Consider the following 25,473-nt stretch of genomic DNA (forward strand, 5'->3'; position numbering starts at 1 on the left):
ACACTGTAGAAACAGTGATCAGTTACAGGTTCAACCAACCACCACAAGAAAGTCCAGGTAGCAAGTTCAAGCTATGTATTCTTACCCTTCTAAAACAGCGACCTTGAAAAAAGCAAGGTTCAACTACGCTAGCTGAAAATAAGAATTAGGAGAAAACCAAAATGCATTTGCAAAGCTCCAACTGTTGATCATATCAAAAGCAGCATAAAAACATATTTTTTATAACATCTCTCCACAGTGAAGAACTATACATTGTAGTGGAAAGCAAAGTATTACAGAGAAATGAGATCTAACATTCAAACACAGTTATCAAAAGCAGAACAGATGCCTGGGTGCTTCTTGTCATTGGTTGGAAAACTATGATAGTAGTAAGTGCTGATTTATGCTCTGTAAAATAACTGATATGCACAGGGTGGAACGCTCTTCCCCACACAAAGCAACTAAGGCTCCAAAAGTTTTTCTGCACTCTTGGAAGTTCCCAAGTTTAAGTTATTGGTGAGGGGAGAGAAGAGCAACAACAAAAAGAGGCTGATTTAAGAGACTCTACCACATCTGTCATCTGGTTTGCTTCCTTGCCTGCTAACACTGAAAGCTTTTATGAAGTTCAGGAAATTAGAGAGCTCTCTTCTAATGTTAGTATACGAGATGCAAATAACGGCAGCACGTTGTGAAGGCAAAAACAGGACAGAGAATGCTTAACATAAGAATTCAAAGATTAACTAGCGAAAAAGTTGATAGTAAGCTTGGTTTACCTTTGTATATCTTGGCATTATCACACAAGTGAAGAGTGAAGTATGTATCCAAGAGGCGATAACCATTCTTATTGATAATGTTACGTGCAGCAATGTTCCGAAGATGACGAAGTCGGCGCTAAAAATAAGAAAAAAAACCCTAAATAGTTAAAGAACTTTCTTAGATTGAAATTGAACCCTTTCATTTTTTTTGTATTAAAGCATTTTAATGATTTCCAAAGCACCGTTGTCAAAAAAAATCTCACCAAACACTCAGAGTTTTCTTTGGCAGAAAGCCAGCGTGAGCAATAAGCATTCAGCAAAGCCATAGGAAACTGCCTGGACAAGCAACAACTAGCACCTATGAGCTCAGATTAAGCAACGCTGATATACAAGACAAGCTATTCTTACTCGTGTCCTATACATAATTTTTATTCCACATGTCTAAATCACCTCAACTATTCAAGCAGTTTCAAGCAAATATGTGACCCTATTAACATCAAACAGCAGCAGTATCACCCAGGTGTTCTGCACCATCAGATTGGAAACGCTTCCTAGCCAAAGCTATTTTCAACAAGCACTAGTGGACAAAGAGCTCCAACATAAACCACCACCTAATCCAGAGCCATAAGTAACTGGCTGAACAAAGCTTCCTGAATTCACAGTAATCCTAGAAACTGCTGTAACAACCTTACATAAAAGTAAAATACATCAGAAAGACATATCCAGATTTTCAGGGAAAATTAAGGGCACAGTCAAATTTGTGATATCTGTCAGCTACCTTCTGCTTGGATAACTGAGTCTGTTCCTCTTGGATTGAATACACTGGAACGTGTCACTAAAATCTTTAGTTTAAGTGATTTCATCCAACTCCAACACTATGTTAGTTTGCTACAATACTGTATCCCGAACGAAAAGCATCAGATAGAATCAATTTCCGCGCCCACCCCCCCCCCCCCAAGTGCCAAACAGCTTTAATAGTTGTGGCCAAAATCCTCAGCTTCAAAAGCATACTACGCCCTTCGTCTCTGACAAATATTTAACATTACTACCTTATTGTTAAATTTAACTAGTTAACAAAACAATTTTGTAGGAGCGTTCAGTCACTCTTAAATCATTGCTTCACTGTGGTTCTTATTTTAACTTTGAAAACCCCTGCATGCTTAAAACGGACTACCATGAACTTAGCACTCGGCAAACTGCCACTTCAAATATATAAAGTTATCACCAAATCCTTCGGTATCATATTCTCCCAATCAATCTCTCAACCTACCAGTGTCTCACCCATCTACCATGGGGGTGTTGATGACAAATGGCTCCCTATCCTTTTTGGATCACCACAAACCACCTACCAAGCCTCAGACAACTGGTTTAGTGCCTCCTTTTACCACAGATCTCATTTTACAGCATATTTCTTTTTCGCATAAGCTTGTTGATTTGTAAGTCTGGATCCACCTTAAAAGAAACACTCTCGTGTTGCCCAAGAGCGGATTTAAAATGCTTTTGAAACCAAAAGACAACTTTTCTGTTTGCAGCTTGTCGTTAAAAGGCTTTTAACGAGAGATGAAAGGCTATCATCTGTTTTGGGATCACAATATGACACTTTATATCACTTAATATCACTTAAGTGATATATTAGTTTTCCTTCCTGGAAATATAGAAGAATATTAAATTTCTGTTCATGTGACAGACTCAAAAGCACTGGTGGATTCATTCCTGCAAAGTCTATTTACGAGTTAGACTAAGAACAGAGCCTGAGATGGGATGCCTAGATACCTCTAGCATATACATGCAATACAAAATTTAAAAAATAAGATAATAACCTTCTAAGCTGCTTAATTGCAGAACTACATGGTCTTATTTTGTTAGAAAATGGTATCAAAAACATCAACAGAAAGATTAAGGCTCACAAAAAAACCTATATGGACCTTGTACATTATTTCAAATCTAACCTTAAAGCTGTGTAGTTTTGCTGGCCATTTTATGTGAAACTTAAACACTCCTTAAGAAATGGCTTTGAACATACATTGCACTCCCTATAAAAATGATTTAAGGGTTTTATGTGCCATCTCTCTCCCTTAATTAACTTCAGTAGCATACAAATCAATCATCTACCATGCTCACTTCCACCTTCATTTTTTATTTTTTTTTAAATCCCTTACCACCCAAGAATAGCCCACATAGCATCTGACAAAGAAGGCAACTTTCTCCAGGTCTTTTTAGGATTGGAAACTAATTGTGTGACTGGTTTAAGTAGTATGTTACAATGAAGTAGCCCTCAAGCAAAGCCAAACAAGTTTCTCATCTTTCACTATATGCAGTGAGGTTTGGAAAATGCTGTCAAGTGTCATAACCTACAGCTGCGTCTCTGGACAAGAGTGGAGTCCTTATCTCCATGGTTTGTGACTTCTTTGCACCCTTCAAAGTCTGGAATTTATCCTCAAATCTAAAGCATCACTTCTCCCAAACTAGTTGGAAGACGAACATTAAATTTGGGGCTGTGAGACCACACCACAGTTCATGACTCAACATGCAACAGGTAATGAATGTCTGTTTAAATCACCAGCTTAGTCATCACTCTCCTCCTCCCTCCTGTCCCATTACTTGTCCATTTAGCCTAGCTGGTAGGGAACAAGTTTCCAATTACATGGATGATTCTCTTGTTCACATTCTTTAGTATGAGGTCATGGTGACAGAGGGACTTGTATCCTGAAAATAAACCTTCCAGTTTGCCCACTACATTGTTGCTGATATTACATTGCATTATTCAGATTTCCTCAGAACTCTACAGAGGCAGCATTCAGAGTTAATTAACCTCTCCTGACCAAAGATAATTAGTTTTAGCCAGGAGACCATCAGCTACAAAGACATATCCAAAAGACAATTCAAATAGGCTCTAAAATTCTTCATCAAGGGCTTGCAGCTGTTCTGTTGCAAACAGTAAGTATCATTTTGCAGGAATTTGCAAATCTCTATTAAGTGTTACCTCCTATGTGTTTCATATCATTTTTGCTCGAGATGTTAGAAGATGCAAAACAAAAAACCCACTGTGCTGTAGTTCAGCTATCACTGGCATCAGCCAAATCGCCCTGCTGCCAACCCCTGCTGCTTATTCGCACTGCTGCATCGCCCTCCTCATTTGTACCACCATAAATACGCACTTGTGCAGCTGCTCAGTGAATCACACTGGGGAACTGATCTGGATGAAAACTAACCACCTCTCTCTTTCGCTGGGTTAGTTTCACCAGATCAGTTCCTCAATATGGTTCACAATGTGGCTGTACAAGCAGCTGTGCTGCTGAAAGAGGGGACAGAGCAGCAATAGGCAGCCAAAGGCAGACAGGACCGCTTAAATGAAACTGCCAGCTTAAAACGTGCGGAGCTACATACAGCCTGGCACTTCTACAAGCAAAATGAAAAGCAGTTCACCATGAGGTATCAGTGCACTTCAAACTGCAAAAGCAACTCTTCATAGAGAAGTGACCCGTTACACTTTACACTGAATACAGTAGCTGCAAATAATCCCGAGTTCTTTCATTTCCTTCTTCTTTTAGATGAAGCGGGAAAAAGTAGTTACTTCTCATCAGAGATAAGTTTTAGCTATCTTCATCACAAGGAGGGATCCCCACAGATGAGATGCTGTACAACTAGAACAGCCATTCCAAAAAGCCCAGTTTAAAAAGCAAAATACAAGCGCTAAAAACATAAGTGCTTTGACAGCCTCATGAGTCACACAACTTAAAACAGGCCAGCTGAGTTTGCAAGCTGATAGTGCAGGATCTGCTTTCATAAAAAAGATAAGCAAAATATGTAGATTAGTATACATAATTCTCACCTCTATCTCCTCACAGAGTTGACAGTATCAGCAACACAGTACTGAAGATCTCAGACACTACACCAGGCATCTTAATAAAATATCCTACTGTAAAAAGAGTTATTTTTCAGCAGAGCACTGATTTAGGTAAGCTCTGACAAGCAGAACTGATACCATTAAAAAGGGTATTTAACTTTTCCAACAGCTCTGAATTTAGTGCACACAGCCTGAATGATGGTGCATCTGGATCCCTGCTTAGCAGAGTAGGAGCGCAGGTTTAACAACTCATTCTAGGGGGTTTGTGACAGACAAGTTAGTTTGATTACCACAATTGTCCTAATCGTTTGCACTTCCCAAGAAAGTCAAAGGAGCAGTGAAATTACATGGTAGGCCTTGTTATCATTTGATTTAATTGCCAATCTAAGTTGCAATTGAGTAAAGGCAACTGCAACACAGCAAATCTGTGCTGACCTACGTGAAAGAAATTAGTGCTTCCTTCTGCCTCGAAAATAAATGACTACATACCAGAAGAGAGCCACTGATTTTCCTTTAGAAGAAATCCTGAGCTGTAGCTTATATTTTAAAAACACTGCTGGAGGTAAAGATATCACAAGTTATAAACATACAGCTATCCCAAAGATATATAAAGGCTGACCAGGAAAGCTTTAGAAGAGATCAGGAGAGCAGAGCCTCCCATCAGGTTTCACCCTTCATGCCTGCAGAGCCACAAAACTGGCTTCCCAGAATTCAACAGCAGCACCTTGACAGAGCTGCTACAGGGTGCAGCAAGACCACCCATGCACAGTAATGACCAGCTTCTCTCAAAAGTCAGGGGTCTTTTTTCTTATTTAAGAAAAGCACTCGGTTTTCATCATTCTGAAGAACTATTATCAGTTGTTTAATATATCTAGTTTTCCCATTCAATGACTTTCTGGGAACCTCTCCAGATTTACTGCAGGCCATAAACAAGTCAGGCTGCCACAGAATAAAGTATTTTGACCAACATCCTTGTTAATACTTTGCTTTTTCCTCAGATGATCCCAGAACTCTTCAGTCTACCAAGTCTTCTGAGGTTTAAAGGACTGAAACTGCCCAGTCCCTTCATGCTTCAGTTCCCTCAAACACTAAGATACCATAATCTTTCACGACCTCTACCTAAAATACCACCTTCCGCATCTAGACGCTTGTTCCCATCCCACACAATGTTTTCTTGTGCATTTGTGCAGTCTCATGGTGAGGATCAAAGAATTTATCCAAGCTACAACTGGCAAAAAAAAAAGTTAATTTTAAGTATAAGTTCCCCCAGTTCAGCTCACTACAGCTACACAGATGTGCCCACCACAAAAGCAGGGCAAGAGCAGGCAGGAGTAGAAGGCGGCAGGGTTGGTTTTTTTAACACTGCAGTTTCTTGATGGCTTAAACTGACCCAGACACCACGCTCTGCTTCCCTCCGGGAAACTGAAGTGGGCCTGGGAAACTGAAGTGACAAAGCTATTCACTTGGGTTTTTTGTTGGGTTAAGTCTAACAATCTGGTACTATTAATAAAAATGACTGCAGAGATGGGGGTGGGGAGGAAGGGAAGAAAAGGGAATAAGTCAAAACAAGAGAGAAGTGCACTGTTGTTAACAAAAGGTCTAGACTGTTCGCACAACCACAAGGAGAACAGCGACTACCTACAACAGCCTAAAGTATTCATGGAATTTTGTAATTATTTGTCCAAGGTCACATAATGGGTAGCAAAAACAAGCACGGAGAGTTCTGACTCCTCTTCCATCTTAACCACTTTATTATTCTCTTACAAGACTGATGACCCGTGGAAAAAAATAATAATGTAAGTATATCCAAGCTGGATGAGAACACAGTCAAACACCATTTTTCTATCTTCATTACTGATCTACTACACTTGGAGCTCAGGCTCCAAGTATGAATTGTGAAGCTCATGTCATTAACATGGGCAACAGCTAAGCCTTATTCTTTATCACATGGAGCCTATCATTTTATTAGCAACTGAGATGATCTAATGGCTCACTGCTGGGAAAAGGAGGAGGCCTGTCTGCTTTATGTCCCACATCTGCCTCCTCCTGCCCTCTCTCCAGTTGCATGGCCTGCCCTCTAGCACTGGCTCTTTCAGCAAAACTATTCATGAATTCTTGCTCCCAGAAGAAACACTAGCACTTTCACACATTAAATGAATTTGCAAAGGTGTCAAAGGAGCATCTAAACTTAAGCAAGGCAGGCAGTTTAGTTTCTTCGAGCGACAGCCATCCAAGATGCTAGCAGTCATATAGCCCTCTCTGTGAAAGGAGGGTTAGGCTGAAAACCCTTCCAGATGTTAATAAAAGAATGACAGTGGGCCTACTGCATCCATGCCCATGAGCAAGTTTCAGATATTCTGTTGGAATAGTCTAATTTTTAAAGAACCCAGTAAATTTGAATACATTTTCCCGAATGAAGTTTAAATTCAATTGGCCAGGAAGAAGTATTTATAAATCTGTGGCTGGATTGGAAAAAGCCTTTTTTCCCCCCAACCCACCACCCCTGCATTCCTGGTGACATCCCATATAACCCATGTAAAGTGCAAAGCATCATACAGGTTCAAGAGAGTGTTTCTGATCCAACGAAGAACAAGTCGCGGGGGAGAAAAAAGAAAAAGCCAACCACCTTACTTTTGCCTGAAGTGTAAATATAAGAGTAAATGAGCATAAGAAGGCTGGGAAACCATCTTGTACAAGCAAAGTAGAAATTTACAAAAATTACTTAAAAAGCCCAAAGTTGCCAAAAGCAAAACACCACTCAGGGTTCTCACAGCAGCCCTATTACCTGAAGAGCAATCGGTTTTTCTCCAGAAGACATACTGTACAGGACTTTCAACACTGGCTACAATTTCAGCACCAATTCTCCTTATTTAGCCTTTAAAGGAGCATCCCACCTATCAGACAGTTTTTAACATAAACACCAAGGCATAGTCTTCATCTCCGGACACCATCTCTGATTTTCAGACTGCTGCCCTCCTCCTGATTGTTTTGAGGGAGAATATTCCATAAATTCTTTTCAGGTCAGGATCAGCTCTGACCTCTGTACAAGCTGGTACGTATTCTGGTTTTACCTGGCTTTCACATGAGTTTCCTAGCTTGCTTGCTTTATGACCCACAGTAGCTCTGGAAGAATCTAAGCAAAATCCTTCCAACTATTTTAGCATTAAAGCAGGGTGCCAAGATTAGTTAGCAACACAAATGTTACTACAGCAAATTGAGTTGATTCAAACTTAACAAAACTGAGATTGCAAGCTCAGTTTTGTTGGGTCTCTGAATACTTGTCATAATTAAGTCACAGAAAATACACAGGGTTCTGTGTGCTTTGTAGCTCACAGCAGTCAGGTTGAGGGGGTTTTTTTTTCTTTTCTTAAAAAGCATAAAAGCTCTAGCTCTAAAAAGAAAAATCTATCAAAATATGAACTGTATTTAGCCAACATGAGCATTATTTATTATCACAGCACTGCCCTACACCTCGTTATTACAGCTTCCCACTTCCTCAGATTTTCACTAACTACTTGCTTTCACCTATTCATACCAGTTTGAACATTAAGTAGCAATCGTGATCTGAGTTCTTGGAAGTCAAATGGTAGACAAGAATTCATACTTAATTCAATTTTATGTAAGTTTTCAAGCTGCCTTGTTTTCCAATTTGATACACTCCACTACCAAAAAAAAAGGTACCTCACAGAAGGTTTGGGTCAAGTCTGCTGTGCATGCAAAGCTTTTAATATCAAAGGAACATACAGTGGGAAGTTTAGATACTATTCAGATGTGTTGTCACTTAAAACCACAGGAAGGACAAGAAAATGCTTGTACTCCAATTTACACGCTTGCTAGGAAGATTTATTTATAAGTTTTGTAACTAAACAGTCTTCCACAGTTCAGCTTTCAACAGCTCAGAGTCAAGAGAATCGCACGTGATTTCAGACCTACTTCAGAAGCAAAGCTGAAGCATTTGATATGCAATTTTGTAGGACACACCATAAGAAATTTTTGGAATTCTATTTTAATGTCCTTCTAGCACACACTTGAAGATAGCAAGGCCCTCAAAGCTACACAACCATCATTACTTCAATGAATCCTTTGTGGATCTCCTTATAACTGCACCCCTTTCATATCTCGATTTCCTCATGTAAAGTGATGGGATTCAATAGCACTTCAGTAACTCAGTTCTCTTTCTGAGACTTAGCTACTTTCTGGCAACAGTCTTTCAAAAGTTATGCCTGCTATGAATCATACCTGAGGCCAACACCAGTTGAAAGATGCACGGTAGGAATGTAACCGCATTTTTTCCTGTGAAGATACAACATACATACAACACTTTCTTCCTTCACATTCCTAAAGATTTGATGCAAGGAATGAGACACACTGGATCTGTGCAGTGTGATTTACCCAGACTAAATGACCACAAGAAAAGTGAAAACTACTTTCACCAACATGGGCTCAAAGTTTTCACAGACATGCAATCATGGATTTTAGGTTACAGTTCCTTAAATCAAGGTGCTTCCTTTCCTTTACACTTATGGGCATCTGAAAGGCTTTTGAAAGGTTCACTTTAGACAGAAAACACTTATGAAGCTTTCACTTGAACACATTAAGGCTCAATACAGGTTTCTAATCATCCATACTCCACCACAACTACTCCTGCTTCTGTACTGAAACTTGATGAAACTTCATTCTGAGTTTCACCAAGGACAGTCAGCAAATGGAAGATGTTGTCCAAAAGGCATCAAGTCTTCTCTAATTCATACAGGGAGAAAGTGAAAGAGGAAGAATAAGGAACATCTCTATATTTGACATGGCCCATGCAGAAGTATAATTATTCTCCAGCTACTTGAATTCAAAAGAGCCCTTCATTAGCTCAACCCAGAGTTAAAGAATACAATGTGTGAAGTCAATGTTATATCTAACAAAATATGTCAGTCTATGGCACAATCTGCTCCTTCAATGCTAATTAAAACAGCAACAGTAGTATCAGAAAATAATTAAGACAGCTAATCACATAACTGAAAAAAATTAAGACAGCTATATATTACTCTTAGAAGGTAGCTACGTCCTTTGGTCTGTCCTGCCTTACACCCTCTCATACTAGCTAGCCCACTAAACTCTTTCCTCACTAAGTAACCGAATTTACACTGGGGAGCAACTCAGAACTCAACTTCTGCCTCAGAGCAATGATGTAAACAGCTGGTAACTGTTCAGCAGGTGCAATAAATCTTCTCTTTCTACACCATAATCATGCGCAGAAAATCTACACTGCTTTTTTAGAGCTCAGAACCAATGAGACAACAGAGACCAAAAATGATATTCAATGCAAGCCCACAGTATTCACACTATTCACTAATTTTCTGCATCCTCATCCTTCTTTCCATATCCAAAATTTGTGCTCATCTCTGCAGAAAGACTGAAAGAGCCTGTTATTTAAAGCGGAAGGTAGGGACAGGTACAGAAGACATGGGTATTCAGTCTTAGGATACAAACAAGATAGCTGGTTAGGTGTGACAAAACAAGACGCAAAACATAGAATTTACTTAAATGTAACATTAGCAGGAAGAGTTCAAAAGCAAAATCATAAGCCCATGCAGGGACTTAGGCAAATTAAGTACTTTCTGTGTATTGTTTCAACAGCTGTGTTTTGTTATGGTCACTACAACATCAAGAGCGACAGACCAAGCGAGCTGGCAAACACCACAACTCTGAAAAATAAAAACTGTCAGCACACCCTAAAAAAATTGCTCTAAACTGGGGCTAAGAAAATCTTACAAGCACTGAGCGCTGGCCAAAGCTCCTCTTGCTAGGTGTTTCTGTAAGACACAAATAACAAGGAACTAGATATACAGTCTTTCCACCTTTAACCAAGACCTTTAAGAAGCAGCAGCTAGAAATACCATCTTTCCTTATTGATGGTTTCCTCTGAGTTTGTCCAAATCAATATTTACCCACTTGCAAGATGAAGGATCAAAACTATAACTGCTTCTTTGACACAACATGGGAACTATACTGTGGGGTAGAAAAGAGAACATCAGGATACAAGTCCCACCTCATTAATAACGCCCTGGAGCAGTTCAGAGTCCCTTAAACCTCTTAACATCACCTTGGGCAAGAGAGCATTAGTCCGTATTAGCTGTGGGAATGACCTGGGAATACCAATTAAGCAATGGAAAACAAGACGATGCTGAGAAGGAAGGACCCAAAAAGTAAACAGGGCCTTATGGAATAAAGCATCAACAAAATCAAAGCAAAGGCACTTTTGACCTTAAAGAACCACTTGATTTTAAGTATGCACCAAGTTGCACAAACAAACATCATATGCTGATTAATAACCTGAAGCATATTAATGTTCATCATGTTACTGGATGACAAACCAAGGGCAGACCAGTAAGCCTCTCTTCATAAAGAAGGAATGAGTCTTTAGTTACCAGCTACCAAGACCTTTCCTTCGCTCAATTAAGAATATTCCCTAACCTCCCACATATCTCCTAAATAAAGCATCAAAACTGATTTACTACAGCTTTCTGACAGAACAGTGTCTCCCTCTAACTTATCGACAGATCATCCAGTCTGCAAAACACACTTGCATTCCTTAGAAAAAAAAAAATAGTAGTACATTGTAGAGAGCACAAATCTAGCCCCAGATTAACAGCCAACCTTTTGGGCTACAATTACAGTTTTACAATAACTTCAACAACTGTTTCCTCCGAATTATCTCTGACAAACACTAGGCATTGATACAGCTGGACATGGATACAACTGTATAAGATCACTAGGTCAACACTCACATTGTGGTGTTTTACTGGAGCAGCACTTCCCTCCCCACTCAGCGTTTAAAGACAGCACATGTGAAAGAGAAGTGAAAGCAATATTCAAATACGACACTTTCCATCCGCTATTCTGATTTCCCTCAGCATATTTAGTAGGAAAGAGGAAGTAAAATTTAAGAGTCAGTCTTTGTTTTCATATTACTCAGTGAAATATATAATAATAGCTATATAAAACTATTCCAAAACTATTTCACACTGTTTTAGTTGAAAAACTAGTTCACTTGCAGCCCTGAGCCTGTACAGTAGTCTTCTTCACTTCTCCCACATACAAGACCTCTCAAATCCTTTTGCCAGCATGCTTTGAATCACCCACTTCTGCTATGTTACCCAAGTTGCTGCATACATCTTTAAAGAAAGTAACTATGAAATTTTAACCTTGTTCTAATTCACCCATATTCTTCTCATCTTGCTTTACCTCTACTCACTTGGATCACCTCAAGTATCTAAACATATACCCAAAGTACTGGATCACACTGGATTGCCACTTCCAACTGCTGACAGCATGGTTTTGTTTATTATCAGAATCCAGAAGTACCTGCAATCCAGAAGTACTTTTTCTTCCTTTCCTGGGAAGTTCTTTCCAGAAGTACTTTCAACAGAAAAAAAAACACGTTTTACTTTAAAGTTCACTTCACTCATGACTTACGTTCCTTTGCATCTGGGTTCAGACAGGGTAGCAATGAAAGTTTCTGAAGCATGTATATTAAGCTCATGCAATTACTAAAATCACAAAAGCTCAAAGACTTTTAAATATTCAGTATACATCATTTCTTTAAATGTAGTTCAATGGAACAATTTATTGTACAAGAAATTTTACAGAATGTATAGAATCTTCACTTCTATGGTCATCAACGAGATATTCAGATCTCATCAGCAACTTCACATTTCTTTACAGGAAGGACCATGAATAAGAGTATAAACCTGAAAAGGGCCTTCGCAGTCTTTGAATTCAATCCCTTTGCTACAGACAACCAGTTTATGGAAGGTAAACATTACAGCATGGTTTCACGTTCAAAGTAGATTTGGGGGGATTTTCTTCCTACCACTTAGGGGTCTGGTCCAGAACTTTGTTTGGCTGACAGAAGTTTTTCAATTCCTAAATTAGATTTTCCTATTCAGTATTCAAAGCAAAGGACCCTTCCCTGCCAAACAGATTTAGGACAGGAATAACCCATTGTTTGAGCAGTGGCAGGATGGGAGAAAACATATCCTGGCCACATGATAGTTTTACCTGGCTGCTGGAAATGCCACAAGCATTTCATGAAACCAACATGCATCTAGTCTGACAAGTCTGTATCAGTACCGAGTATAAACAAATATGATGCTCTGCAGTTCACTGAAGTTCAGAGTGCAAGGAAGCCTTGTGTGGCTCATCATGGAACCAGTTCAGGCCCCTTGCCCTTATCAGCTCAAACCTCTGTCCCTCGCTACCTAAGCTAAACTGCTCCCAGAGTTAAGCTAGTATGGAAGCCACCATGTTTGCTAAGCGTTGCCCTCGGGCTCCTAGAAATCCATCAAACTCCAACTGGTTCTTTATGAATCTCAGACTGAAAGCGAATGGAGGCTACAGAGTGTCCTTGGGAAGTTTCACTAAATGTTTGCTCTGTTTTGCTCTGCCCTAAACACCTACTTCTGACATCTGTGGCTGAAAGCTCATTGCTGCTCCTTTCCACAGAAACTTTCACCATCTGACAAGAGATGTCCATGAACTGAAAGATATAGAAGATATTGGGTTACCTGCACTTTGGTCTAACACTATTCACGGCTGTGCACAGTGGCACAGTTTACCACTTCCCTTCTTACCACCACGTCCATATTCACCAGAGCATACTGAACTCTCTCACACACACCCTCCCATGCAATACATCCAAATTCTTTGAGCAGCTCATCTTGGAAGCCCACCTTGGACATCACTACACAGGGCATACAGAAACGTGATTGACCGACACTGAAACGGAACTAAAACTTCTGATGGAGAAGACCTAACCCCATGTACAGCTCCTAGTGTATTCCCTGGTACCTATAATATCTAGCTGTTTTTCCCCCATTACCCAGGCTATCTCCAGTGAGCAGAAAATTGCTTACATCAAGGTATCAATAATACGGGTCCAAGAGTTGAACAGTTTCCTAGGGAAAAAAGCAGATATAGATGGAGGTGATCTGTGGTGCCATTCTAGGACTGCCTTCTGTACAGTCTAAATATCACATATTGTTTTCCCCCTATAATTTGGAAGTAAGCCATAGATGATCTTCAGAAGAAAGCTTCTTGCAACTGATCACCAATCAGGCCAGTGGAACTTAGCAACATGAGCAGACAACACTTTTTAGCTTACAACTGGCAAGTACTGGTGGCAGAGATGCAACTGGCTGATGAGCATTTTCCCTGTGGCTGGTGTACAGTCAAACCACTTGGGAACAAGCTGTTGAAATACCACTTTGCAATCAGCCAAGTCAAAGAAGTGCTAAGCTGTTACACATACGACTTCATACTCACCTACTACACCAGAATCCACATTGGGTTTTGTTCACTTTTCTTCTGTCATCTATCTTTATCACAATAAAATAGTAGGGGACATTTTTGTCATTTTCTAAAACGGTTCTAGCCATTATTTCTGAGGGATCCTCCTCTGCTCCACCCAAAACCAAATACACCTATAGTTTATTCACGCCCTGGTTAGCCATCTAGAAAAGAGGGATGCTTCAGTCTATGGACATGGATCTGACTGAATGCCTGAACCCCAGACTGACTGGAAATCATTTGTTTAAAAAAAAAAAGTATGGGTTCTTTTTCTTCCTTACAACTCCCTAATCACTCCCTACAAACAGTACATCGGTACAGCTGTTTGTATAACAGTACATGCAGTTCCAGTTCAAGCCTGCAGGTCTTCAAACACCATCTCATAGTTCATTAAAAGCTTCAGTCTCTCTAATGTTGGAATTGATCGCAAAAGTTTATCAATTTCAGCGTGAAGGAAAAGTTTGAAATGCTGGAGGCACTGGTTCTAGAGTCCACGAAGATGTGTTTTCCTGTCTCTAGACAATCACACATGACATCTGTTTTGGTCAGCAATTTGCACAGTAACATTTGACAGATCATTTGACTGCAGCATGACTGGCTCTCTATGTTAAGACTGCATTTTTTTGTCCAACTCCTTCCATCTAGAATATAAGAGTCTGAAAGGTTTGGCTCCCCCACCCCCCATTGCTTTGAACTGCTTATAATGACAGGACTGAAAAGTTCGTTTTGATTATTTAGAAATCAGTAAGCTATCATGACACTCCTGGCTTTCTTGCATCGAGCAACTAGGAAGAGATAATCCTAAAGAATCTCTTCTTTTAAAGTGTAATTATTTCACAACAAGTTTTCAGTTCTGTTAGACTCACTCTTCCAGCAAAAGAGAACGACATCCTGGCACAATTACTTAGGGACACAAATTGGAATTTTATGCTTAACCAGATGCATTTCCTTACAGCCACATCCTCTATTTCTCCGACATAAAATGTAGAATACAACAGCAAAAGGCATTCTTAGGCCAGGTAATCCTGCCACCAATGAACAAATTAAAGAATAGCCTGATTTCTTCTACCGGCAAAAGGTTTTGGACATGACTTTTCACTCCTGCAAATGTGTCAGCAGAAGGAGCTGTGTTTTCTAATCAATGTGAATTTCACTGGCACAATTAAATCTAGACTAAACCCAAATTACACCTTCGACACTTCAGTTGTTAAAAAGTCACTTCAGTCATTAAAAGCTCTCACCTTAAGTTCACATTTGAGAATTTGTTCTTTAGAGAGATTTATAGCCATGACTCAGACCATCTTACTCTCATCCTTATAGTCAAAAAATACAGCACTGAGTGTTCTAGAGAAAATTGCCTACTAAAACAAATCACCAAGTTGATTTCTGTGCTGGCAGGTAGAAAACAATTACCTTGCGTTACATAGCACCATACTCAGATCAGCCAAATTTCTGCGTTATAGAAGTGGTACAATAGACTGGAATGACTTTTCCATCCTTTTTCATGATTCTGCAGTAAAATATCTCCAGGGTGATAGCCCCTTCAAGGTAAGGTATCTTGCAATTCAGCAACAGACTTTTAAGCTCAGATAATACAGTGAAAGAGGATAATTTGTTATCAGTGCATCCGACTGTAGTTTCAGAGCTTCTTGATTTGATTGCAAGCACTGACACAGCATACAGATACCTTGGCACATGGTCCTTGTATTTGCAGAGCACACAGCAAAACAATACCTCAGACTTTGTCACAGCCTTACACTTGCTACAATTAACTTTTCTTCATCAACCATACAAGCATCCTATGTGGCTTAAACCAAATATTTACTCAACCAGAACATTCTATAATTGATGATTCAGTTTCTGCTCCTACAAACTCCTACAAAAGTTTCTCCTCCTAGAAGAAAGATTGTGTTTTGGTCTCACTTTCACAAATGAAGTACAATGACTAATAACTAAGGCTTCTCCCTGCAGCATTCACTTGGTTCTTGCACAACCCTGGGAAAGAATAAAACCAAACATTCAGCATGGGGAAGGCCATACTTTATATCCTGAATGATCCACTGCTCCCTGTAAAGTTCATCCAAAGCATTGCTCATGTTTATGTTCATTAACGTAGAACAGGCCCACATTTTCGAATAAGTACTTGCTCTCAAATTAGGGTCAATACTTGCATGGCTCCGGTGGCCAAGAGCCATCTCCATTCCCTCCCTTTGCCCCTACGTGGATGTCTGGTAAATCACAGTCATCCAAGGAGCAGTTACATCTTCATTTCAAGTTGACATCTACTGATTTTTCTCTAGTAACTCTTCATTTTCACACCTGGTAACACATAGCCCAAGTAACTCAGATCATGTGTCTACTTCTTAATAACGTCGACTGCACCGAGGCAATGAACCAAAACTCCAAGTGCAGACTCACATCTTACAGTATTTCTACAGAAACGCATGCCTTTACTAAGTAATTATTCCTCCCTCCACCACTACTGCTTAAGCTCCCATACAATAAAAGTCACTGCATGCAAGAGGGGAAAGGGCACAGACTTAGTCTGATATGGATTGCTAAACCCTCATGCAGAGCCTAGACTTCCTCACTTAACCTTGCTCCTAATGCTCTCCAAAATTAAAACGTGGGATGGTTGCCCAGTAAACCAAAAGCCAACTATCAGCAAACAGGAAAAACAGAGTTAGCTGAAGGAAGGATGTGATGGGGAGGGAACATTTCACCACTTTTCAGAATACACAACACGTTTTATCCATGCTCACCCCCCACCCCGTTAAGAGACACCACAGGAGAGGGCACCCCGACTGCTCCCGCCTCATCAGGTACCCAAGCTTAAAGCCAATTTATCTGGGTGTTATCTATGCTGCAAGTCCCAGCTTTAGTTTGCACCCAGCACCTCTATGGGCACAGAAGCAGCCTCTCAGGGAGAGGGAACCCCCCTCGACTCTCCAGTACTGGCAGGAGAGGGGCACAGGCCCCCACCCCCATGCAAAGGGGACCTCACTCTCTCATCTTCCTACCAGAACAAGAGAAGGGTGCTCAAAACCCCTTGCCTCAGGGACCCTCCTTCCATCAGCTCAGGACTCTGCCTCAGGCACCCCCATACCTCGGGGAACACCCCCTTACACCTCAGGGAGTACCTCTCCACCCCTTCACCTGAGGGCACCCCACAACTCAGGGAGCATCCTCCCCTTCACCTCAGGGAGCAGCCCCCCCTACACCTCAGGGAGCATCCTCCTTTCACCTCAAGGCACCCCATACCTCAGGGAGCACCCCTTTCTTCACCTCACGGCACCCCACATCTCAGGGAGCATCCCCCCGTTCACCTCAGGGCACTCTCCCCCCTAGGGAGCATCCCCCTTCACCTCAGGGCACCCCATACCTCAGGGAGGACCCCTCTCTTCACCTCAGGGCACCCCACATCTCAGGGAACATCCCCCCTTCACCTCAGGGCACCCCGCACCCCAGGGAGCACCCTCCCTTCACCTCAGGGAGCACCCCTCTCTTCACGTCAGGGCACCCCCCCCAGCTGAGGGCCGCCTCCAGGCCGCCTCTTCCCCGAGGCCCGCCGTACCTGCTGCGAGGGCAGCTCCACATGCAAGGCCCGGGTGGCGGAGCCCGGGGGTAAAGCGGCGGGGCCGGCGGCCGAGCTCATCCTCACGGCGGGGCAACGGCCGGACAACGGCTGCAGCGCCTGCGCATGAGCCCCGCGGGCCGCTCCCCCCCCGCTGCCGCCACCGCCGGGCACCCAGGGGTTAATGGCGGCAGCAGCACCGGCCCGGGCCGCTCGCTACGGAGCCATATTACCGCAGTGCTGGGGGGCGGGCGGCGGGGGGCGGGAGGGAAGGAGCGTCCCGCTCGCTCATTGGCCCGTGCACCACTGAGGCGGGAGCCCGGCTGCGTATTTGAGACTCTACTGGCTGAAACGAACGCCAATCAACGCCCCTCTCCGCGGCCTCTGTCAAACCGTTGGAACGGGAGCCGGCGCCGATTGGAGCGCCGACTTCCGGAAGGAGGGACGGATCCTGAAGGAGCGGCTGATGATTGGAGGAAAGAGGTTTTGATTGACATCGCTCGTCCTCCGTCACGTGTGTGGGGAAGCTGTTTTTATCACGTGGTGGGACGAAAATATTTTGCTGGGTGGGTGCGCGGGTGGGGGGGGGCGCTGTCGCTATGGCAACGGGGAGCGGCCTGGCCCCGCCGCGGCCCGGGCCTTGCCGAGGGGCCGGGGGCAGGGCGGCCGGTCCCGGGGTTCCCGAGAGGGTCCGGTCCCTCGGCTGGACCCTCATGGCACGCCAACCGGCCCCACATCACATCCCACATCACATCACACCCCACATCACATCACCCTTATGTCACACCAACCTGCCCCACAACCGGCCAACCTGCCCCACAGCAGACCAACCTGCCCCACAAAAGACCAACCTGCCCCATAACAGGCCAACCTTTCCCCCATCATGCCAACCAACCCAACATCACACCAACCCATCCCACACCACGCCACCCCATCCCACGTCACACCACCCCACTCCACATCAGGCCGACTCACCCCACATCAGGCCAACCCTGATGCCCACACACGCCGAGGCCCAACACAGCCGTGCCCCCAGCACCCACCTCCACCCCACCCCACCCAGACAACATCCATCCTGGCCAGAAGGACCAACCCCACCGGGGCAGCACCATCCCCACGTACCGCGCAGCACCGGGAGCGCCAGTCCTGTCCACGTGCCCCGCCGGGGCCACCGGTCACCACAGTGCCCTGCAGCGCCTGCCCGGCGTAGGCAGCCGCGCTGGAGACGCTTGTCCCCATCGCGCTGCCAGGGACCGGCACGGGCTGTGCCGAAACACCCGTCCCCGCACCGCCGGGAACGCCCGTTCTACCGCCGCGGCAGCGGCACTGGGAACGCCTGTCCCCGGCGCATGCCGCGGCACTGGAAATGCCTGTTCCCACCGGGCCGGGCGGCTCTGGAAGGGTTGAGCGTGGCGTGCAATGCTGGAAAGTCCTGTCCTCCTGTTCTCCTGTCCTCTTCTCCTCTTCTCCTCCTGTCCTCCTGTCCTCAGCCCCATGCAGCTCCCACACCGTGGTGACCTTCCCCACTGGAAGCCCACCAAGCCTTCGTTCACCTGCAGTACTCATGCTTTTGCAAGATTTGCGTTGTGTTGATGTGCGTTGTACTGCCGTTGTCTTCAGCATGCATTTTGGTCTTGGGTTTTCAATGGTAAACTCATTTAAAAAAAAAAAAAAGAGGAAGAATAATGACAAGTGGAGGGGAAAGTCAAGTTTTCTGGAGTTTGATGGCCATCCTTGCAGAAGTCATCCTCTTCCATCCTCTTCCATCCTCACCCTCCCTTGCAGCCGCTCGCCATGGTCTGCCTTTCCCCAAAGTACTCCCTAGGAGTTCAAAAAGCTGCCAAACTTTTCCCCTTGGTAATTCCCCATTTCACTACAGACTGACACGTTGATATGGACTTTTTTTACCAAATTGTGTGATTCTACATGTGGGTGCCCAATAAATTCGATACCTCGAGCTTAAGTTTCAGGCATCATGACCCTGGAGTTATACTTGAATTCTGGATGTTGCTGTCTCCGATTAGGAGTTATTTCAACACAGTGACCTTTTTTTGGAAGATCTTCTGGGAACCAGTGCATCTCCATTTTTTTCTTCTGATGAAAAAAACCCTACTATTTCAGTATTTTCAATAGTAAAGTGCTCTATTTTCAAGCATCCAGACTCCTGAGCCACGTTGTGGAGATCAGGAGGTTTAAACATAGTAATTTTGGACCTGTTGTATCAGATTGATTCACCTCCTGGTTTCTGGTTCATTACAATACACATGCTCCTTTCCTTTGAACTTTCCATCTTCACCTTGGAGGATCGAAACTTGGTTTTCAAGATGAAATTTGGGGGTTTTTTTGCCCAAGGTATGAAAAATGCCCTTGGAATGACAACAAGGATCAAAAATCAAGAGATCTGGGAATGCTTTATGAATTTGAAACTCTTTAGATATGCTTCGTCCAGTGAGCAAAACTAATTCTAGCTCAGAATTACATATAAAAATCAGAGAGGATCACAGTTGTAAGAACAGTTATTCCTGAGACAAATCACTAAAAACAGTTTATGGAAACAGTGTGAAGATGCCACTGCTTGTTTGCGCAAAACATTAAAGGATTTAAAAGAAAAAAAATCAGTCCTTGGATGATACATGCCTTTTCTGTGACTAACTTATGCTGATTTGGTGAATTTAAAGTCCATACGACAGTACCGTAGCAGGATTTTCCTATTTTTCTTCATTTCCACAGGAGCAGATCACTATCTCAAAATTTTCTTAAAATACTGATGTTTAGAAAAGTCAAATGAGTTACTTAACATAGCAGCTCACACACCCTGTATATGGAGATTGCATTTAATTTGCTGCTTAATGTAGCTTGAGAGCTCTAACCCATAATTCAGGGACTAAAAAGCAAAATTTCCCCCAGAGGAAAATTCAAATATGACCCCAAATCCCATGTTGATTTGTTAATGATTTTGTAGCAGCGGAACTGATATAGCTCCAAAGAAGTCCCTGCAGATTTCCTGCTCGTGCTAGCTGAGCTTTTGGCCTCATATTCTAAATTTCAGACTTACCTTTGCTTTTTGCTCTCTTAGCGTGACAAGGAGCTGTTTGCAAGGGCATTAGAAAATGCTCGTTATACACAATACCATCCCAGGGTGGTATTGAGGAGTTTCTAGGGATAAGGTTGCAGTTTTACATTTGATTTTCATCAGCTTTGAGAGGTTAAGTCCGTCCCTCGCATAGTTCACCACAGCGTCCATTCAACACGATGGGAGTCATTTAATAACTCAGATTGTGCCTGAATTCAAATAAAATAATCATCCCTTTGGGGCTTAAAATAGTTAATTAATAAGGATTTGTGGATTATTTTAACCAGAGTATTTGCAAGCTGCAGCCAGGGAGGACTGTGGCTTCTTTTATCCCTGGTTTATGAACAGTCACTCGGAGCAGTAATGCTGGAGCAGTACTGCCGATCTCAGCTGTATACGTGGCATTACGTAGGATCCTATGTAATTTACTGACGCCCTAGGAAATTGTCATTTCAATTTTTTAACCACATAAAAAGGCCGGTGTTATCTGCCTGCATCGTTTTGAAGATCACAGCATGACCTTTATTACATCCAGTGGATGTTCTTGCAGCTGATCATCGTAAAAGATGAAATTGCTGCGGCTGCAGCAAGTGCGTGGATGCACGCAGCGCTCCCAACTCCATGACCTGCCCCTCTGCCCAAGCTGAGTGGTGTGGTTGGTACTCTAGTGGAAGGGATGCCATCCAGAGGGACCTGGACAGGCTCGAGAGGTGGGCTCGTGCGAACCTCATGAAGTTCAACAAGGCCAAGTGCAAGGACCTGCACATGGGTTGGGGCAATCCCAAACATGGATACAGGCTGGGTGATGAGCGGATGGAGAGCAGCCCTGCAGAGAAGGACTTGGGGGTACTGGTGGATGAAAAGCTGGACATGAGCCAACAATGTGCACTCGCAGCCCAGAAAGCCAACCGTATCCTGGGCTGCATCCAGAGCAGCGTGGCCAGCAGGGCGAGGGAGGGGATTCTGCCCCTCTGCTCCGCTCTGGTGAGACCCCCCTGCAGTGCTGCGTCCAGCTCTGGGGTCCTCAGCACAGGAAGGACATGGAGCTGTGGGAGCGGGTCCAGAGGAGGCCATGAAAATGGTCAGAGGGCTGGAACACCTCTGCTGTGGAGAAAGGCTGAGAGAGTTGGGGTTGTTCAGCCTGGAGAAGAGAAGGCTGCAGGGAGACCTTATAGCGGCCTTCCAGTACTTAAAGGGGGCCTACAGGAAAGATGGGGAGGGACTCTTTATCAGGGAATGTAGTGATAGGAAGAGGGCAAATGGTTTTAAACAGAAAGAGGGTAGATTTAGATTAGATATAAGGAAGAAATTCTTTACGATGAGGGTGGTGAGGCACTGGCACAGGTTGCCCAGAGAAGTTGTGGATGCCCCATCCCTGGAGGTGTTCGAGGCCAGGTTGGACGGGGCTTTGAGCAACCTGATCTAGTGGAAGGTGTCCCTGCCCAGGGCAGGGGGGTTGGACTAGATGGTCTTTAAGGTCCTTTCCAACCCAAACCATTCTGTGATTCTACGATTCTATGACCTTCAGTGTTCTTCAAGTGAATCCAACACGCAAACAGGAAAAAAGAGTTTTCAAAAACATCATCTGATTACTGACCATGTCTTGTGTTCACATGTGGTCTAAACTGACACCAGCAGCTCCTCACTTAGACCTTATGGAAAGACAGAAGCAGTTTGTTCTGGACATTTTCTGTGGAAAGCAAAGCCAGAAAATAATTACAATTATTATTAACAGAGTTCCAAAATGCAATTTTAACAAAATAGGGTAAACAGCCTTGCAGAATAAAGCATATTTTTGAAAACCCTCTGGAGAAAGCTGGATGAAATACCACTCAGGAATTGTTAGAAATGCTGTTTGAAAACTTAACTGCTATTTCTTGAAGTACTACTATATCAGTGCTCTTTTTGCTTGGTGGCACTGAATTTGAGACACATGGGCTAGCATCCTTTCAAATGACATGTGGTGGAGAGATACTGCCTGCAGGTCATTACAGAAATTATTTAATAGCCTTTATTGCAAGTTTTGGCATGCTAGAAGCCTTGGGAAAGGAAGCAATGATCTTGTGGCTAACGGTAATTCCTACTTCTGCCACAGATCGGGTCAAATATGCTTCTTATTGGCATATGAGATCATTGCAAAATCACTCAGATGAGCAAACATACTTCACTGATGGATAGAAGGATTCCAAGTGCAGAGCAAAATACTTCAAGTTTGTGAGCTATTTAAAGAAGAGGAAAAAGCTTAAGTTTTGCCACTGAATGCCTATTAAATAATGTCATTTAGAGCCATGGATGTGTGGTTAAAAGAGCTTGTTTAGCTTTGCCTTTGGAGAGATCAGGTTCAAGCAACAGAGACTAACATAAGAGACTGGGTTTGTAGGTGCTAAACCCTGGACCCTTTTATGTCCAAGGTATTTCTGAGTGTCTGTATTTCTAGTTGAAGGCGAATATGTTTGCTCTATCCCCAGAGGTTGTTTTAAACTGCTGTAAGACACTTGCAGCTACCTAAGACTTTCTAGTCATCCCTATGCGATATATCAGAGGCTCACAGTGAAAAGCACAATAAAGGTCACATCTTTTTGCTATAAAGGCCCTTGGCTTTGAATTAAAAGCAATATATGTCTGTGTGCATCAGCTGAAGAGCCATTACGATATCAGCTGGTACTATAAAAGTACTGGTCTACATGAAGATACTCATAAAAATGCTGAAAACGTGTGCTCAAGTTATACGACATTCAATTCCAAGGGAGTTTATTGATTTGCAAGTAAATTGGCCAACGTTTGCACTTCACCATTGCTGTCAGCTGCATAAATGGTTTTGTTAATTGATTTCATTAATTTGTCATGTTTCCTGAGTATCCCAATATAGATAAACACTACCTCAGATAGAGAGACTTCATTGTATTTCTGATACACCATCAAGTTACCCTGGTCACGTTATGTGCACAGAGGAGATCCCCGTTCAGTAGAAGACATCCTCAAGTCAGCTCACAATCATTAGAGACAATTTCCATGGAGAACATGGAAATGGATCCTGGTGCTTTGGAGTGCAAATGATTCTTAGAATATCTGTTGTTATCCTGGTGCTTAGAAGAGCTATTATTTCTATGGAAAAACTTCCTTCTCAGACTCAAATATATTTTTTAAATGAGATAGAGTAATGAAGGAGAACAGCAGCACTATCTCGGAACAAGGTGATGCCCACATCAACATTTACAAACCAGCTTTATTCCCATACCGACTAGGTTGTACAAGAAGTAATTGGTAATTTTGGTAATTTCTTCAGGCACTGAGTGTTTCTTTGGTATGTCGACTTTAGCATTTGGCACCTGGGCTCTTCCCTTGTCAGAGTCTTCACAGCACAACTGCAAAATATGGAGCAACACCCCATAAAACAAACCTAATTTCTCAGAAAACACTTATTGCTTTAAACCATATTGCTTTAAAACCATGTGTGTATTATTTCTTTGAAGCCTTCAATATACTAAAACATTGTGGTTTGGGGGAAAGGGTGTTGTTTGTTTTGCTGGTTTTTCTGGATAGCTTGACAAACGTGTTGGTAGACTGAAGTCATCCGACCAAGATAGGCTGATCTCAAACTCACTGAAGTCAACAGGTTACATTTAAGCATCTTTGGTGGGGTTTTGATCAAGCCTATGGTGAGGGTTTGCAAAAAAAATCTCATCAAGTCATGCTGGCTTTGGATGAGGTTCACCAAATGGCCAAGGCACCGTGATGCAACTCAGTTCAACGATGAATGCCACAGAAGTAGTTGTACCTGAATTAGCCCTGACACACTTTTTTTCAACCTTTTCTCACCAACCTCTGATGGATTCAATCTGTTCCAACCTTCTTAACTATCCTAGAAAGTTTTTCTTTACTAGCAAATCCAAATTTTTTTCTGCAGCTTTTAAAATCTGTTGTTATTTGCCTTATTTTCAGGGAATGATGGATGCATGGATCTAAGATACTGGCAAACTTTAGGGATATTGCACTCAGTTTTGCTACAGAAATCTCACCCACCGGTTATAGTGTAACCTGAGTATGTGAACTTGAATTTTTTTCTTTGGAAAAGGTATTTCAGCACGTTTACTCCTTCGAGAGGGTTGCCAATTAGTTTAGAAGTTGTTTGAATTAGCTTGTTGAAAAATCCAAACAAAAGCTTATTATCCAAAAGAGCTGGAGGGGGGTCAAGTGGCAGGGGGTTGTAAAAACTGCCTTCAGAAGGATGTTATTACCTCATCACTGTGGCCATAAAGAAAACCTTTTACCAGGAAAAAGTTTAACACGCTCAATAAATGTTCAAAGAACCTCACAAAAGCTTCTCGGTTTGGAAACAACATGAGCTATTTCTTGATGCATTGTGTTTTGAGTGCTGTAAAAGAGAATTGCTGCCACGCGAAGTCATGCTGTGATCTTCCCAGGTTTCACAAGCGAGGCAGAATCAGGCCCAGATCGTGTGGGATGAGGATGTTTTAAAAGGCCTCCTGGAAATGGCCTTTGGGATTAAAGCCATGAGCCTGCAGTGTGCTTACTCAGGGACACGTCTGCATTAAACACAGGAGGTTTTGGCTTTGTGGGGACTACACGTGAGCTTTGAGTGAGGGAGTGCTTGCATCCTGCTTAATCAAGGCTTGGCGAGGTGCTGTTTTGCCCTTTGAATTGCTATTGCAATAGTTGGGAAAATGTTATTTTGGATCAGATATAAAACCAAAACCCCAAGTCATTAAATATGCTCTAGAATGGAAGATACTGTACAAATATACATGATTACTGAATGTGCTTCATAAGGGAGCAGAGGCAGCTGAACCGATTTATTTAACCATATAGACAATTAACTAAAAGGCAGAGCAGGGGGAAAAAAAAAAAAAAAAAAAGGAGGATTAATCACCTTGGGATAAGAAAT

General features: G+C 42.7%; 1 protein-coding gene across 1 annotated transcript in view; it reads right to left on the minus strand.

Annotated features, from left to right (window-relative positions):
- Positions 1-17,740, minus strand: part of UVRAG (UV radiation resistance associated) — a 97,445-nt gene extending 79,705 nt beyond the window's left edge. Inside the window, exons 1-2 of the mRNA XM_072850926.1 lie at positions 17,495-17,740; positions 753-870 (exon numbers count right to left, since the gene is read on the minus strand). Coding sequence (XP_072707027.1) covers positions 753-870; positions 17,495-17,575 — 199 coding nt within the window. The 5' untranslated portion in view covers positions 17,576-17,740. The remainder of the gene's footprint in view (positions 1-752; positions 871-17,494) is intronic.
- Between the last annotated feature and the right edge of the window lie 7,733 nt (positions 17,741-25,473).

Source organism: Ciconia boyciana, chromosome 1 (assembly GCF_034638445.1).
Source record: "Ciconia boyciana chromosome 1, ASM3463844v1, whole genome shotgun sequence".
Lineage (NCBI taxonomy): Eukaryota > Metazoa > Chordata > Aves > Ciconiiformes > Ciconiidae > Ciconia > Ciconia boyciana.